At 37.6% G+C, this 15,415-nt stretch overlaps 2 protein-coding genes across 5 annotated transcripts; both read left to right on the top strand.

Annotated features, from left to right (window-relative positions):
* The first annotated feature begins 9,372 nt into the window (after positions 1-9,372).
* LOC125471100 (putative F-box protein At3g25750) lies at positions 9,373-10,299 on the top strand. The gene has a single exon (XM_048571013.1). It carries the CDS (start codon positions 9,373-9,375, stop codon positions 10,297-10,299), a length of 927 nt encoding a protein of 308 aa, XP_048426970.1.
* Positions 10,300-11,311: 1,012 nt separating this feature from the next.
* LOC125471115 (methyl-CpG-binding domain-containing protein 13-like) lies at positions 11,312-15,283 on the top strand. 4 transcript variants are annotated; one of them, XM_048571096.1, is made up of 7 exons: positions 11,312-11,524; positions 12,160-12,291; positions 12,394-12,489; positions 12,692-12,832; positions 12,973-13,084; positions 13,321-13,695; positions 13,939-15,283. In XM_048571096.1, the coding sequence occupies exons 1-7, from the start codon at positions 11,441-11,443 to the stop codon at positions 15,084-15,086; spliced, it is 2,088 nt and encodes a 695-aa protein (XP_048427053.1). In that variant the 5' UTR covers positions 11,312-11,440; the 3' UTR covers positions 15,087-15,283. The 4 variants fall into 4 exon arrangements, with proteins under 4 accessions (XP_048427053.1, XP_048427052.1, XP_048427054.1 ...); XM_048571095.1 differs by having other exon boundaries at positions 12,967-13,084; XM_048571097.1 differs by lacking the exon at positions 11,312-11,524 and having other exon boundaries at positions 12,158-12,291; positions 12,387-12,489; positions 12,967-13,084.
* The last annotated feature ends 132 nt before the right edge of the window (positions 15,284-15,415 follow it).

The following is a 15,415-nucleotide window of genomic DNA, read 5'->3' as shown; positions in this document are numbered from 1 at the left end:
AGATTTTGAAGAAATTTTCTTTTCTCTTCAGTTCTTTCATTGAACCGAGCGATTAGCAGTTGAATTTGTTGCGTAATCGTGTCATAATTTTGTAAATCGAAGATGTAAAGTAGTTGATACCTTTTTCGAATATCCAGTGATTTTGTTTGCATCATAGTCAATGCATGTATAGATCAGAAATCAAGCTGAGTACATCCAGTGTTTAGTTTGCACAACATGATGATCTTCGGTACTAATCAACGCGACCACTCTGGTGAATCACTACGTACTCAATTTTTGGATGATCGTCCGATTATGCGCTATAGAAATAGATTGGAAAACAATGAATGAATGAATGAGTCTCAAACCTTCGAATGCAGGTAAAATCAAAGTTGAAAGTCACCTCATTGCCGAAGTTCTTAGTCCTTGTGTTGTGCACGTGTTAAGTTTGAAAATTCATCACACATGAAGGGGCGTGCTGAGAATGAATCTCACATTAATGAGAGGAGGGACCTTGCATGAGCTTATAAGAGGTTGAGTTACTCTCCATCAGGGCTGGCCCAGGCTCAGTGTGGGCAGGACGATCGTCGGGGGCACCAAAATTATTTCGGGTGTTATATTCATATATAATTGCATAAGAGTATAAATTATAAAATTTGGTTAAATGACTCAGAAGTTTAATTAGAACTAGTGGTTTATGTTGTTTAAAATTAAGAAGTAGGTCCCGGGTTCAAATCTCTATGTGTTTATTTATTTTCTAATTTTTATGAATTTCTTTTTATAAGGGTATAAATTTATAAAATTTAGCCGAATAATTAAGAAGTTTAACTAGAAGTGGTGGTTCATGATGTTTAAATAAACTTGGAGGTCTTGGTTCAAAACTTTATGTGTGGTTTATTATTTTTCATTTTATATAAATTTATTTTCATAAGAGTATAAATTTTAAAAATTTTGGAATTTCTTTTTGTAAGAGTATAAATTTTCTAAATTATGGTTAAATGATTAAGAAGTTTAATCAGAAGCAATGGTTTCTGCGTTTAAAATTAACGAAAGGTCTTAAGTTTGAAATGCTACGTGTGTTTTTTTATTCTTTCCAATTTTTACCAAATTTTATTTGCTTGTTAATTTATTTTTAATGGCTAGCTAGTAACTATGTGGGTTGTAATTTTTAGACATTGATTCCGATTCAAGTTTAACATTCAATAAAGAGTAATGCGTATACCAAATTTGCAAACCATATGACGTGTCACTAATAAGAAATAAGCATGTTATTCAACACTCAAGTAATAATTCAATCATCAATAATCCCATAATTCAATTTACAAAATTCCGTATTCCCAGCATTAGCCTTCAAGAAATTAATGGATGCATGTCTCATTTATTATCTATATATATCAACTAAAGATTTGAAAATATAATTATTTTTTTAGTCTCATACTGACAAGGTTAGTAAATAAGAAAAAAACATCTCACGAGTTATATAAAAACACTCTAAAAGTTTAGATAAAAGGAAAACAAAACTCATTATTTATCTATTTGTTCCCTTCTCTCAATATAAAATAAATTAATTTTTTTCGTGTCTAAGTTATAGAGTTTGAAGCGCATTCTAAAGTATAATTTTATTAAAGTCTTACGTGTGAAAACAAGTAATTTTCTTATATGAAGTTAGGGCACATTTTTGGAGTCGCCCCGGGCCTTAAAAGTCTCAAGACTAGCCCTGCTCCTTATATTGCCAATTGATTTTATGGTAGAACCTCAATTTCTTCAAGAAAATCCATCACAAGACTTTTATCGACAGATACACTTTCGCCATCAAATTACATGATCAATTTTCTTCCCACAAGTTTGGTAAAGATTCCGAACTTCATACCACCGGCCTCATAATTTCAAACCACTCCTTTTTTTTCTTGGTCAATCCATGAAAGTATTCATGCACCCTGAATAATGCCACTGTGTTTAGTCGACTGCACATGTTGATTAAGAAAATGTATTAGACATTTTGTAGCAGGGATTAGGTCATATCTCATACATGAGCAAACAAATAAAAAATGTCAGTTGACTGCTGGAGCAATCTCAGTGTCATTATTTTGTTTTATAATGTTAGTTTTCTGAAGCAGCCTGCTTGCTGACATATGAATTTGTATGTAACGTTACAGTAAGCAAGCCTCTTTTTTTTTTTTTTGTCAAATTTATGCTGCAAATGCAATGCATGAATCTTACAAGTCTTGCACGTAGTCTTCACGCGAAAAAGCGGTCGAAATTCGACGTATGTACTTAAAATGATGCAATCATAGTAACAAAAAGTCCGAATGGATCGACAATTTTAACATCTCAGTCCCATAAATTCTTCCTAGAAACAAAGTATAACCATCAAGGCATCTGGAAAAAAAAAAAAAAAAAGGGATTATGTTTTGGTTGCTTCTCGGCCTGAATTTTACAGTTTACACCAGCTGCTTAATTTAATCGATTCCTAAAACAAGAGTAAGGCTGCGTACAATAGACAATTTTATCCGATCGTCGCAAAGTGGGTTGCGGTTGGGGTCTCCTTTTTAGTGATCTAGTGCCATGTCTGCAATTCAAGCCATTTCAATTTTTAATAACAAAGTTGTAGCTTGGAGGATAAGTCAACTGTGCTTGTTAGCAAAGGAGCTACACATGGTGGCCAGCTTGCATTGCAGAAAGCGACTTCCTACGAAAGTCAACTTTTGTCATGTGGAATAAACGTGTGGAAGTACATGTAACAGCACAACACCGATTTCGATTCCGAATTTTGACTTGGTAGCTGTTTTAAATTTATGAGTTTTCGGAATATTTTCAGGACTGCAGGCAGCCTGCAGGCAAATGCCAGCTCCTTTATTAATAGAGCAGTTCAAAGGACTTGTTGACAAACACCAAGAACACAAACAAAGCACATTTCTCTTCTGCTTTTCTTTTCAGACAAATCATGAAAGCTCAAAAGCACGTAATCCCAGTTGTCATTTGCTTGTTAGCAGTGATTCAAATTTGCAGCTGTCGACCGATAATTAGTACTACTCAAGCTTCAAATGGAGATACAGAACAGAAGTTAAGATACAGCAAGTATTTTCCTATATTCCTAAGATCTATGGAGTCGATGATGAAGAATAAGATCAGCCCGATCCGCGCAGTTTCGCGTCGACATGTTCCTGCAGGACCAAATCCGCTTCACAATTAACTTTATGGCACCAATCTGCTTTCACTTGATAGCAGATCAGATATTTTCTCATAATACAGATTAGTTTTCATTCAGAGTTGGATTGTATAATGTCTTAGTTTCTATTATTTTGTATTATAATTTATAATACATAGTCTTGGACATTCCAAGTTTTCTGTTACCGAAATCAATTGCACGAGAGTTTAGCAGAATTTTGCAAATACACGGTGGTTCATGTGCAAAAGTTGCTGTAAATTGTTTATTTATTTATTTATTTTTTTTTTTCGCAAAAGCCGACAAGGAGGAACATCATTGCCCTGCGTGATAGGGGAAAGTGTAGTTGTTACTTTTGGATTCTTGGAGGCTAGTACATGTTGGTAATTGTCAGTTTTCAACACTTGCAAAGTTGCCATGCTCTTCAAAACCCAAAATTAATACCCAACTTTTGTTTGTACATGCTATTTCTTGCAAGTTTCTGTGCAAACATTACATGACCTGTTATATGTAAGCAGTTATTTTTACTTGCAAATTATGTTCAATCTGTGGTTCACTCTCCTTCGCTGCTCCATAGTTACGTGGTAGTTCCAATGTTTGCGGGGAAAAAAGTCAGAAAATATAACGTCCATAAGCATCGCATTGACAATTACTGAGCCAGTTGAGCCCTTGCAATTTTTTTCCAGAAGCTCATGAAGAATCAAATCATCAACTTTCATGTCATTTAGTCTACAAAATTTTGTCTTCAAAATCATAACTGAGCTGTTAAAAAAAATCACCAAGAGGACTTGGAACATAGGTCCATACTTGTTCACAGCTCCTTGTGCTCCAAAATATAGCTAGTTTATTTTCATTTGCTTGTTGATCACAGACAGACACAAAGCATGACGATCAATCTGTTTCAATGGCTCTTTTAAACACATGAAAACCGAATGATCAAGCTGTCATGTACCAATTAGCTAGCTAGGGCAAATAGCTCTTCAAAAATTCAACCCGAAGTAGTTTCGCGCCGACATACATATATACAACCTAGCTAAATCTCTGGTTTCGGTTTGGGTTACAATTGTATGTTAATGCAATGCAACGGAAACATTATTTTTCACCTTCCAAACTGAGTCATGCATATTGCAAGAATACTATTTCTTTTGCATTCTTCAAGACCAGAATCTGCCTTTATATGACCTGATAGAGTTGCTAATTACTGATATCTAACTATTCTCCGATCTGTGCATTTCGTATCTATCTATCGAACGGTTTATGTTTATGGTTTTCTTTTACTTGTCTCTGTTTCCCTTCTCTTTTTTGTATGGTTGTCCTTTGCTTAACGTTTACATTTCATCATGTTTTTCTTTTGCATTTTTATAGATGTCATTCAACTGTGATAAGTGTGATTCTATAGCACTAATAAGGAAGAGCTCGACAAACACGAAGGACTACAGCATGTCCAAGCGGAACACTATCGCTGCTATTTATGACACAAAGAATTTCTGCTCAAGAATGGAGTTATAAAGCACGCGGAAAATAAACATAAGAAAGAGCTCGACGGCCAGTTCTTTTGCATGAGCTGCTGGAATTTATATTATAATAAAAAGGATAAGGAGCAGCACAATTGCTCTCAAGAACTAAGCCCTAGTGTCGATCTATACCTTAATCGTAGATTTAAGCTTGATAAGTGGTTTTTTACTTTACTTTTATGAATTTCCAATTGTTGCTTCAAGTAACATTTTCATATAGATAACTAAGTTATTTCTTTTACTTAATTTCTTTGTTATTATACATTCAAATTATCGAATTATAAATCACAATAAATCAACCTGAAGGACAATAACACCGGATCCTTAATCAAGAAAACGAAATATGATAGCAACATTTACAAATATAAAAGGATCAAGCAACAAAGAGCTCACTTAAGATCACCGAATTTCAACTTGATTCCTCGCATTGCTGATCACAACAATATTAAATAAATTTTTGGCTGCAAAATCCTAATTACTAAGTAATAGTATCCGCTAAGAAAGAAGCAAAATAGATCGCACGGGTTCAGCTCAAGGTCAAGTATTCGACTCCATGGCAGTTGCAATGTGTTGCAAACCATCTGTTCTATTTTGGTGGAGTCATATGTACTTATTTATTTATATTTTATACCCAATATAATAAAATTACCACAAATGTCTTAGTAATTTCTTTAAGAAAAACAAGTGTTTTTTTAAACATCCATAGGAGTTTGAAACAAACAACGTGCTAACTAAGTGTCCGATGAACTTTGCGACTGTTGAATTTTATTTTACCATGCTTATCTAAAACTTGTGACCCTTGAATTTCGCTTGAAAATGAGTGTCCAAAAAAATGAAATTTGGACGTCTCTAGTAAATTCATAAAAAGTAAAAGAATAGTATTCTCTAAGGTTTAATGAATTATTTTGGGTGCCAAGAAAATTGTGTGAGCAAATTAGGTGTCCAAAAAACAAGAATGTTCATAGATGAAACTTGAACGTACACATAACCACTTATAGAAAAATCGAAGGTTTGCTAACTAGTTGGGACACTTACGCTCCAACATGGGCCGCCTTTCTAATCCATACGTTCACATTTTAATTAAGGATCCAAATTCTATGTGTCTTATCGGCCGCCATTGAGTCAGAAGGACTTATACGCGGCACTTAACGATCAGCTGTCACCGGTATGAATTATGTAGGAATTTACTAGTCGTGCTCCACCGATAATTGTTGGCAACATGATTCAAACCTTGGTGGGGCAACACACAAGATATGACCTAACTAAGTGAAAACATGAGAATTAGGAGCGTCACACACTTTTCATGGTATGCAAAAATAATGCAAGGGAAAATATAATCCTAAGGAGAGCAAAGCACAAGAAACGAAAATACGTAAAACAATAAACCATAACAAATCCTAATCCTTATAGAATACCATTTTGTCTCTAATCCTTATAATCCCTTAGTTTATTTTGGAGTACACGCAGTGATGTATAAATAAGGACTTTTAATCAATTATTTTACATATTCAACAACAAAAAAAGAAGCTCTGTACCCTTCAATTTATCTTCTGCAAGAACATCTTCACAGTTCTGAAATCATGGGATCAAGTGTGTTTTCTCTTCATATTTCCCCTTACTTTTTCCAATCAAGTTTTAGATATTAAATATCAGTATTTAGGGTTAGATTCTTCTAAATCTGCTAAACACTTTTAGTCGTTTGCTGTCTGTGATTTGCCAGACGAGATTAATATATACTTGTTTGGACCTGATTTTACACTATCAGCCCGAGTAATCAAGACCGTTGAATAAGCAGAATTTTAGACCGTTGAATGACAAAGTGGTTGAAATAATTTTCGATTATTATTGAGAAATAATATTGTGATTTTAATCATGATATTATCTCTTAATGATATTTTAAATTATTTAAACCTGATATTTATCTATATCCCGATTGATTTGAACATTTGGAATATCAGGATATGCGGCAGCAGATAAATATGGTGCCAAATGGTATATGCTTTTGGATGTGGCCATGTGAATGTGCTTGTTGGGATTTTATCCTATGTAACTTTGCATGCATAAGCGCCACCTGGATCAACATGGTGGAAATAAAGAAGGAAAACATTGATGTGAGGGCACAGTTTCCTAGCTGAACTAGGAAATAGTTTGAGGGCACGGTTTCTTTTGAGGGATGCAAAGGATAAGGGAGGAAAAAAACATATGTTTTATTTTTTGAATAATGGTTAGAGTCAGATGATGATGACGGCTAAAGGATATGCTCTTGCCTATCTTGAGAAGTCTTTGACTGAAGTTTTGGCTAACAAGTTTGAATTGAAATCAAATTCTACAAGTCCAGACCGTGCAAAGCAAGTACTTCAATCCTATAAATACAGATGCAATGGCAACGGGAGGAGGAGCTCTAATTCAACACACAACTGCCCTGCGCAAAACCTCTCAAACATCTTGAGATTTTTTATTTTCTTTTTCCCGCCGACACATCTTCAGTTTGGATAAACAGCACTGTGAAGGCAACCAGCGAACACCTTCAGTTTGGATAAACAACACTATTGCCGTAGAATCAGCCGACCGAAGAGCACCTTTAGTTTGGATAAACAGCACTGCGTTGAGGCCGACTGGTTACCTATCCAAGTCTCGATCGAGAAGGGTTTCTGAATCCTTATTGGCAGAGGTCATCTTATTAACCTTCTCGGCGAAGTAAGGTGTTACGAGTTACGACATTTGGCGCTTTGAACGCCGAGTGGTTTTATGATTGGATGCTCCCAAGTGAGTTTCAGAGTTTAGCATTCTGACGGTCGAACCACATTTACCATCAAGACATACATCACCTTTGAATACTTGTGTCCGTACAGTCTGGTGTCAATTCGACGTGCTTATACTCTCAGGAATATAATCACTGTAACTGAATCCGGCACTGACGATTTGTGAACTTCGCAGAACTAGCAGCTTTGTCTTCAGGCTCAAGAATCCAAAGACCGAGATTTGTTCCTTCTTCGGCCGCAATCGCAAGATCAAGAAGTCAGCAATATGCTCAACGTAACATCAACAAATTTTACTCCTCAGCCGAGCTCGGCCGATGAGTTGGTACGCCCCGCATTCAACCGAAGGACGTAGTTAGCTTATTAGTTACTCGGCCTGCGCGCCACGTAGGCTTTGTAATTTTTAGGGTCAACAATACTATATATCTGTATCTTCTTCGAAAACAAAAGAAATAGGGATCGTCTTCGAAAATAAAAAGATGCACTCAGTAGTTTTTGTTTTGTTTGTCCCATGCATAAAACCTCTATATAAATGTCTGCAATTTTATGTGTTTAACATAACCATGGTTTCTCTTATTGATTTTGTTTAATTTTTCTTCTTTCTCAGATTGGGCATCTCTTCCTAACTATCTTTTGGAATCAAGTTTAGAGAATTTAGCGTCACGATTAGAATATATTCGATTCAGTGCCGTTTGTATGTCATGGTATTGCGTAGCAAAAGATAATAAAAGAAAAATTGACGAGATTTCTAGTTGTCATAATCCTCGACTACTCTTGATTCAAACTGCCAAAAAACGTGATTGGAATATATACCACCCCATCGAAGATAGAGTCCTTGGTCTGCAACTAAATTTTTCGAAGAAGCGATTCTGTGGTTCTTCAAAAGGATGGTTAATAGCTATGAATATGGATTTGGTAGTAACCCTTATAAATCCCTTTTTATGGATCAAAGGGAGGAAAAAAAGAGAAGATTCCATCATCAATCTCCCTCCACTCGCTCGTCCGCAAGAAAGAGTGTCTGTTCAGATAACCTGTACTTTTGTGATTAAGGCGACAATGTCTGCAGACCCAATATTAGATGTCGATAAATGTATTGTTGTGGTCATACACGAGCCAGGTAAATTGGCTTTCATTAGAGTCAAGGATAAGGATACATCATCATGGACGTACATTGATGAAAGATCCTGTATCCAATTCCAAGATGTTGTTCGTGTAGAACACGATTTTGTTTGGATATCCTTAGAATCCTTGTACTTGTACTCCTTTAGTTTATCAGGGACTACACGCAGTGATGTATAAATATTAAATAAAGACTTTTTAGTCGCTGAATTACATATTTAACACCAAAAAAAAGGCCTGCACTCTTCAATTTATTTTCTGCGCAAGAACTTGTTCACAGTTCTGAAATCATGGGATCAGGTGTGTTGTTCCCCTTACTTTATACATTTATTTACCTTGTCATGATCATGACATCCTAATTTTAATCTTTTCTTTTCCAATCAAGTTTTAGCTATTAGATATCGGAGTTTAGGGTTAGATCCTTCTAAATTTGCAGTGAACATTTTAGTCGTTTTCTGTCTGTGATATGCTTGGCGTGATTGATATATACTATTTTGTATCTTTTTCGAAAACAAAAGAAAGAGGGATCTCTTCGAAAATAAAAAGAGGCACTCAGTAGTTTTTGTTTTGTTTGTCCCATGCAGTTATTGATTTTATTTTATTTTTCTTCCTTCTCAGATTGGGCATATCTTCCTAAGCATCTCTTGGATTCAATTTTAGAGAAGATATTGTCGCCGTTAGGTTGTATTCGATTCAATGCTGTTTGTATGCCATGGTATTGCGTAGCACAAGATAATAAAAGAAAATTTGAGGAGATGTACTCAAGTTGTCATAATCCTCCACTACCCTTGATTCAAACTGCCAAAAAACGTGATTGGAAGATATATACAGTCCCATGGAAGACAAAGTCCTTGGTTTGCAACTAAATTTTCCGAAGAAGCGATTGTGTGGTTCTTCAAAAGGATGGTTAATAGCTATGAATATGGATTTGGTCGTAACCCTTATAAATCCCTTTTTATGGATCAAAGGGCGTAAAAAGAGAGAAGATTCCCTCATTGATCTCCCTCCACTTGCTCGTCTGCCTGAAAGAGAAATGTCTGTTCAGATAAACTGTACTTTTGTGATCAAGGCGACAATGTCTACAGACCCAATATTAGATGTCGATAAATGTATTGTTCTGGTCATACATGAGCACGGTAAATTGGCTTTCATTAGACTCAAGGATAAAGATACATCACCATGGACGTACATTGATCAAAGACGCAATATCCAATACCAAGATGTTGTTCATGTTGGAGATAAGTTTTATGTTGTCGAAGAATGGGGTAGACTTTCTTCTTTTGATATTGCTACTCAGTCCATCTCCAATAAACAATTGGTTGCCGGCGATTACATGGAATTCGATGAGGTAGTAAAGGCGTATATCGTGGTTTTAAATGATAACGAATTGTGGATGGTTCAAAGGGGTTTTAAATTTAAGACTGGTCGTGTGACAACGTTAGTCAGGATATTTAAATTGAATTCTGATAAGTGTGAGTGGGTTGAGACAAAAACCCTAGGTGATCTTGCTTTCTTTTTGGGTGATAACTTTTCCATATCTGTTAAGGCTTCCAATTTTCCAGGATGTATGCCAAATTGCATATACTTCAACTACGATTATGATCGTATCAACAGTTATCCAAAAAACCGCTTAAGTGATGATTATTGCGTGTATAATGTGGAAAGTCGAAGCTTTTCGCAGCCTTATACCCGAGAGGCTAAGAAACTTTTAGAAAAGACCATGCAACCTTCATTTTGGGTCGTGCCTACCTTGCGGTTGTAAACAAGTTGTTATATTTCTTCATCTGTATTCTTTACTTCTATCACTTTTATGCATATTGTATCCATTTTTTGTTTTAACAATGGAAGCTCAATGGAGATATGAGTATATGTTACAAATTTTCCATTTTTTTTTCTTGTTAAGAGACGATGTTCACAATCTAAAGCAGAGTTTGGCGAATCTGCCTTTCTTTCGTTTCGTTGTTTCAGTAGAAAGAAAGTAGGATCAGCCCAGCAACGGTCTTCAAACCACCGGCGTCCGTTTGGCTCCGGCATCAAGCTTGCGTACAGAAAAGTGAGATAGGGAGAATGGAACGGAGAGAGAAGAAAACGAGGAAGGTGATGGGTTTCATGGAGGTAGTGGTGGGCTGAGAAGGTGAAAGAGATTTTTTAATGCGACGCAAAAAGAGATTGTACACAAAATAAAGAATAAAATGAATATATCAGAATTAACTTTTTAATGCAATAATATATTTTTTTATTAAAATAAATAATACCGATAACTTTTCATTGGGAGCAAATGTAAGCAATCCAACGAGCAACGTGTCATTGGCTAATGGATAAGTTAGGTTAACCGGTCGGCCTTTTGCTGGTAGAATAGTTGAATCTCCGTCACCAGAAAGGGATCAGCATCATCTCCTGATCTAAGGATGAGAATCCTTATGATCAAGAAGCGTGGATCGTTAGATGAAAATTTAATGGTTATAATTATTATAACTTTAAAGGGACCTCCTGTTTGTAACCGTTGGATTTTCATCCAATGACTCATATTTCTTGGTCATGAGAATACCTATACAAAGTTCAGGAGAGGATCCTGATCCACCAGAAAGTGCACATTCCACGTGGCGCACTTCAATCCTCTGCGTCCCCACTCAGACCCTCCCTTAAAACTTTCGCTTTGTAACATTGTACTTGGAGTCAAAAGTGTCTTTTAGTAAAAGACAGAGGGCAGCACCGTCCTTTAGGTACAACTTCGTCAAGCAGCTTTTTAACTGCCATGTTCTAACTTCTGCGCCTCGCGCAATACAGTTTCGGAAACACGTGGGTCTGAAGACCTTCCAAGCTTTTCACTCGGAGAGAGAGAGAGAGGGAGAGAGTGCGGCTCATACTCCGGCGGTGGTTGCTCGGAAAATCAGTCTCCGGCGATGGCGGACCAGAACTCCGAGGAATGGCTCCCAGCTGGATGGACGGTGGAGGTCAAAGTTAGAAAAAATGGCAGAAGAGACAAGGTCTGAAAATTACACTCCTTTCTATCTTTTAATTTATTTATTTACTTCTCAAACCCTGATTAGGAAAACTAGTAGAACTGCAAGATCCTTAAGTAATTTTGGTAGTTAGTTAAGTTTAAGCTTAATTTCAATTCTGTAAGTTGGTAAAGAACCAATTTTTGTGCTTGTAAAAGAGTGGAGGAGGATTGGAAGTTTGGATTTTTGATACGAGCGATATTCTACTTTAAACTAATCTAAACTGCGAAGAAGGGGATTCGAGCACATCCGCAAAAGTTTGGAGATTTAATTGTAATGTTGAGGTGTGCATTTTCGATATGAACTTAGAACCAGACATTTCCCAGGTCTGTTCGATTTTAGGATTAAATCTGACACCTTTGCTTGCTGTTTTTGAATGTGTTATATGTGGAACATACTATGCTTCTCTGAGCTTTGTACTGTCGAATTTCGAAAGTTTCAAGTTCCTTAATTCGACATCCTTATTTATAGGGAACTACACTTGCAACTTGAAAGCTATTTTCGTTTCAATCGGTTTGAGCAAAGTTTGACACTGTTTTTAACTCTTGGGGAGAGAGATATGGACGATGTTTTGCGATAGGTGATTTAGTAGAGGTGTTTATAATTTGTGTTTGTTGCAGTATTATTACGAATCCTCAAGTGGACATAGATTTAGTTCCAGGGCAGAGGTATCTCGCTATCTTAGCACCTCCAATACCAGTCATGAAGACAAACAGAAAATTGAGGAGACTCTCAAGCGACCTTCAGATGATGTCCGTTGACTCAAACTTCTACTTATTATCTACATTTAGATGTTTAACTTTATCAGATTTTACTCATTTAGATATGGAAACTTCAATTATTCAAGCATTTAGGTTGTAGTTGAGAAGACTGTAGCAGAAGGCCTGCCTCCAGGATGGATCAAAGAAATCCGGATGACGAAAAAGGCTCGTAAGATTAGGAGAGACACGGTAATGAACTCTCTCTCTCTCTCTCTCTCTCTCTCTCTCTCTCTCTCTCTCTGTGCGCGAGTGAGTGTGTGCGCGTGCGCAGTATGGCCTCGTTAAGAGTTTCAACGGCCTTTCAGTTTCAAGCTCATTCCACTCATTCTCTTTATCACGGGTCATCCCTAAAGTTCACTCCTGCGTTGAATGATATTCTGTCTCTGTGCAGCATTATATTGCTCCTGTAAGTGAAAAAGTATTCCGCTCTCTCAGGGATGTGCATCGCTATCTAGAAAATGAGGAGCCAGGAAGGTTAAATATCAACCCGAGTGGCAGCAGTGATAAGGAATTGGAAGATGAAAAATCCTCTGTAAGTTACTACAAAATGGATTGTCTGGATTTTAAACGTTACTGTGCCTGCCATTAATTTTGATTGTTAGTAAAAATTATACTTATAGATTTTCATCGATGTCTTTCCTTATTTGGATTGCTGCTGTAACCAAGAAACAGAAATTAGACAACCCAAGTTTGAACTTCAACGAGACAACAAAGGATGGAGCGATACTTAATTGTTCATGTAACGGAGAAGGGCCGCCCCTTCCTGAACATACTTCTGATCAGAGTAATGTTCAAATTCACATCTTATTTACAATCTCTTGGTATCATCCTTCGTAGATATATTCCTTGTTCTTTCATCTTTCGTGGGATTTGAGACTGAAAATTGCCAGAAAGTTATTTTCTTTTCTTTTTTTTGTCCTGATGATTTAGAAAAGTTTGATTGATTTCCTAGGCCATCCCTTATTCTGCAACACTAAGTTAATAATCTTTTAACTGACATGAACCTGTGACATGCTGCAGGTGAGGTGGGCACTGAATTGGGCAGCTTAAATCCTTCAGAAGCCAAAGGTTCGGAGCAAAATGAACAAGACGGTGATTCCACAAAAAGTGAATGTATTTCAGCTCCCGCTGGTGGAGACCCACCAGATAACCAATGCCTGGAAAGTGGGATGATAAAACATGAAAGAAACCGTTCTGGCCTCTGCAAGTCAAAGAACAAGAAAGAGCTTATCTTGCCTCGCCGTGCTTCAAAGCGACTAGCTGGAGTTGAAGTTGGTCCAGTTCCAGAACTGAAAACAAGTACTCGAGCCCGTCGAGCTGCAACTGAACAGTCAGGGGAGGGAGCGCGCCATACAACTGAAGGCCCGTCCCTTCCTGAACACAGTTCTGATCAGAGTAATGTTCAAATTTCACGTCTTGTTTACAATCCCTTGGTATTGTCCTTTCATAGATATGTTCCTTATTCTTTCCTCTTTCTTTTATGTGGGAGTGGGAGTTGAGACTCTGAAAATTGACTTAGTTATTTTCCTTTTTGTCATAATGATTTAGGAAGTTCGACTGATTTCCAAGGCCAACCTTTTATTCTGCAACACTAAGTTAATAAGCTTTTATTTGATATGAACTCACGACATGCTGCAGGTGAGGTGGGCAGCTTATATCCTCCAGAATCCAAAGGTTCAGAGCAAAAAGAACAGGACTGTGATTCCACAAAAAATGAATGTATTTCAGTTCCTGCAGGTGGAGGCCCGCCAGATAAGCAATGCCTGGAAACTGGTCTGATAAAACATGAAGGGAAAAAGACCCATCTCGACCTTTGCAAATCAAAGAACAAGGTGGAGCTTATCGTTCCTCGCCGTGCTTCAATGAGACTGGCTGGAGTTGAAGCTGGTCCAGTTCCAGAAGTGAAACCAAGTACTTCAGCACGTCGATTTGCTGTTAAACAGTCAGGGGAGGGAGTACGCCATACAACTGAAGGTTCTTCCCCTGGTAATTTGCCTACTTGTGCACTCAGGCAGCCTGATTATCATGAGGTTGAGCCAGAAAAGCATATTCAAAATGCGGAACAAGCAATTAATGGCGATGCTAAGCAAAGTTGTGCTTCTGTTTTCCCATTGGGGAGCCGAAGTAGCCCAGAAGAGCATGCAGGAAAACTTGAAACCGATTATAAGGCTGAAGAGAAGCCAGGACTTGAACCAAACTTACCTCTCGGGGATTTCTTCACAGATCCTTGCATTGCATTTGCAATAGAGACTCTCACTGGAATAGGTTTTGACAATGCCAGGAGCGATGGTGACCATTCATTAGGAGGACTAACTACACCAAAAGATCATCATGGGGACGTAGACAATAAGAGCAGTGGGAAGCAGGAAAGCGGCAACCTTTTTATTCCTGAACACTGGGGGAAAGTTGGAAAGGATGATGATGCTGGACAGAAGTCAGGATCCCCTACTGAGTTGCCTTTTGGGGGTTCATGGCCCGATCCATGCATTGAATTTGCTATAAAAACTCTCACGGGTGCAATCCCATTAGACTACGATCCGCATATTGAGGAGTACTTTCAGCAGCAACTAAGCTCATCAAAAACTCAAGGAACTAGCGACTTGACCTTGAACAATGTTGGTCTAGATAACTTCTGCCAAACGGATGATTTGTACGAGCAGTTCTGTCATGCGGAGGTCCCTGTGCATAAGAAACAAGCGCTTTCTGAACCTCGACACACCAGGAGTGGAAGTTTACACGGTTCCGGTGGATCAGATGTAAACCAAAAGGGGAGGCAGAGACACTGACTTCAACCCTTGTACAGCTCCTAAACACTTTGTACCAACCCCCTTCCACGCCACCCCTAACCTTTTGTACTTCTCTCGTGCTGATCTTTTAGGAAGAGACCGCCTCGGTGAAGTTTTCTCCTGTCTGCATCTCTGTATGTGTAACCCTAGTGTCTGTAACTTTAGTACGAAGTATTGAAGCTATTTTTTTCGTTGCATTGGCAGTGTTTGTTCACTAATTATGACTAGGATGGAAACATGTATAGACTCCATTGATAAACCTGAGGCAAAGACCGACAGGGAGAACTCAAGTTTTATTTGCAAATTTTCACGGCCGGAATCGCCGTTTG

The sequence above is a fragment of a genome, unplaced genomic scaffold (assembly GCF_019419815.1).
Source record: "Pyrus x bretschneideri cultivar Hongxiangsu unplaced genomic scaffold, Pyrus_bretschneideri_v1 Contig57, whole genome shotgun sequence".
Classification (NCBI taxonomy): Eukaryota; Viridiplantae; Streptophyta; class Magnoliopsida; order Rosales; family Rosaceae; genus Pyrus; species Pyrus x bretschneideri.
The sequence above is the reverse complement of the archived record's forward strand: the minus strand, read 5'-3'. Positions and strand labels throughout refer to the sequence as shown.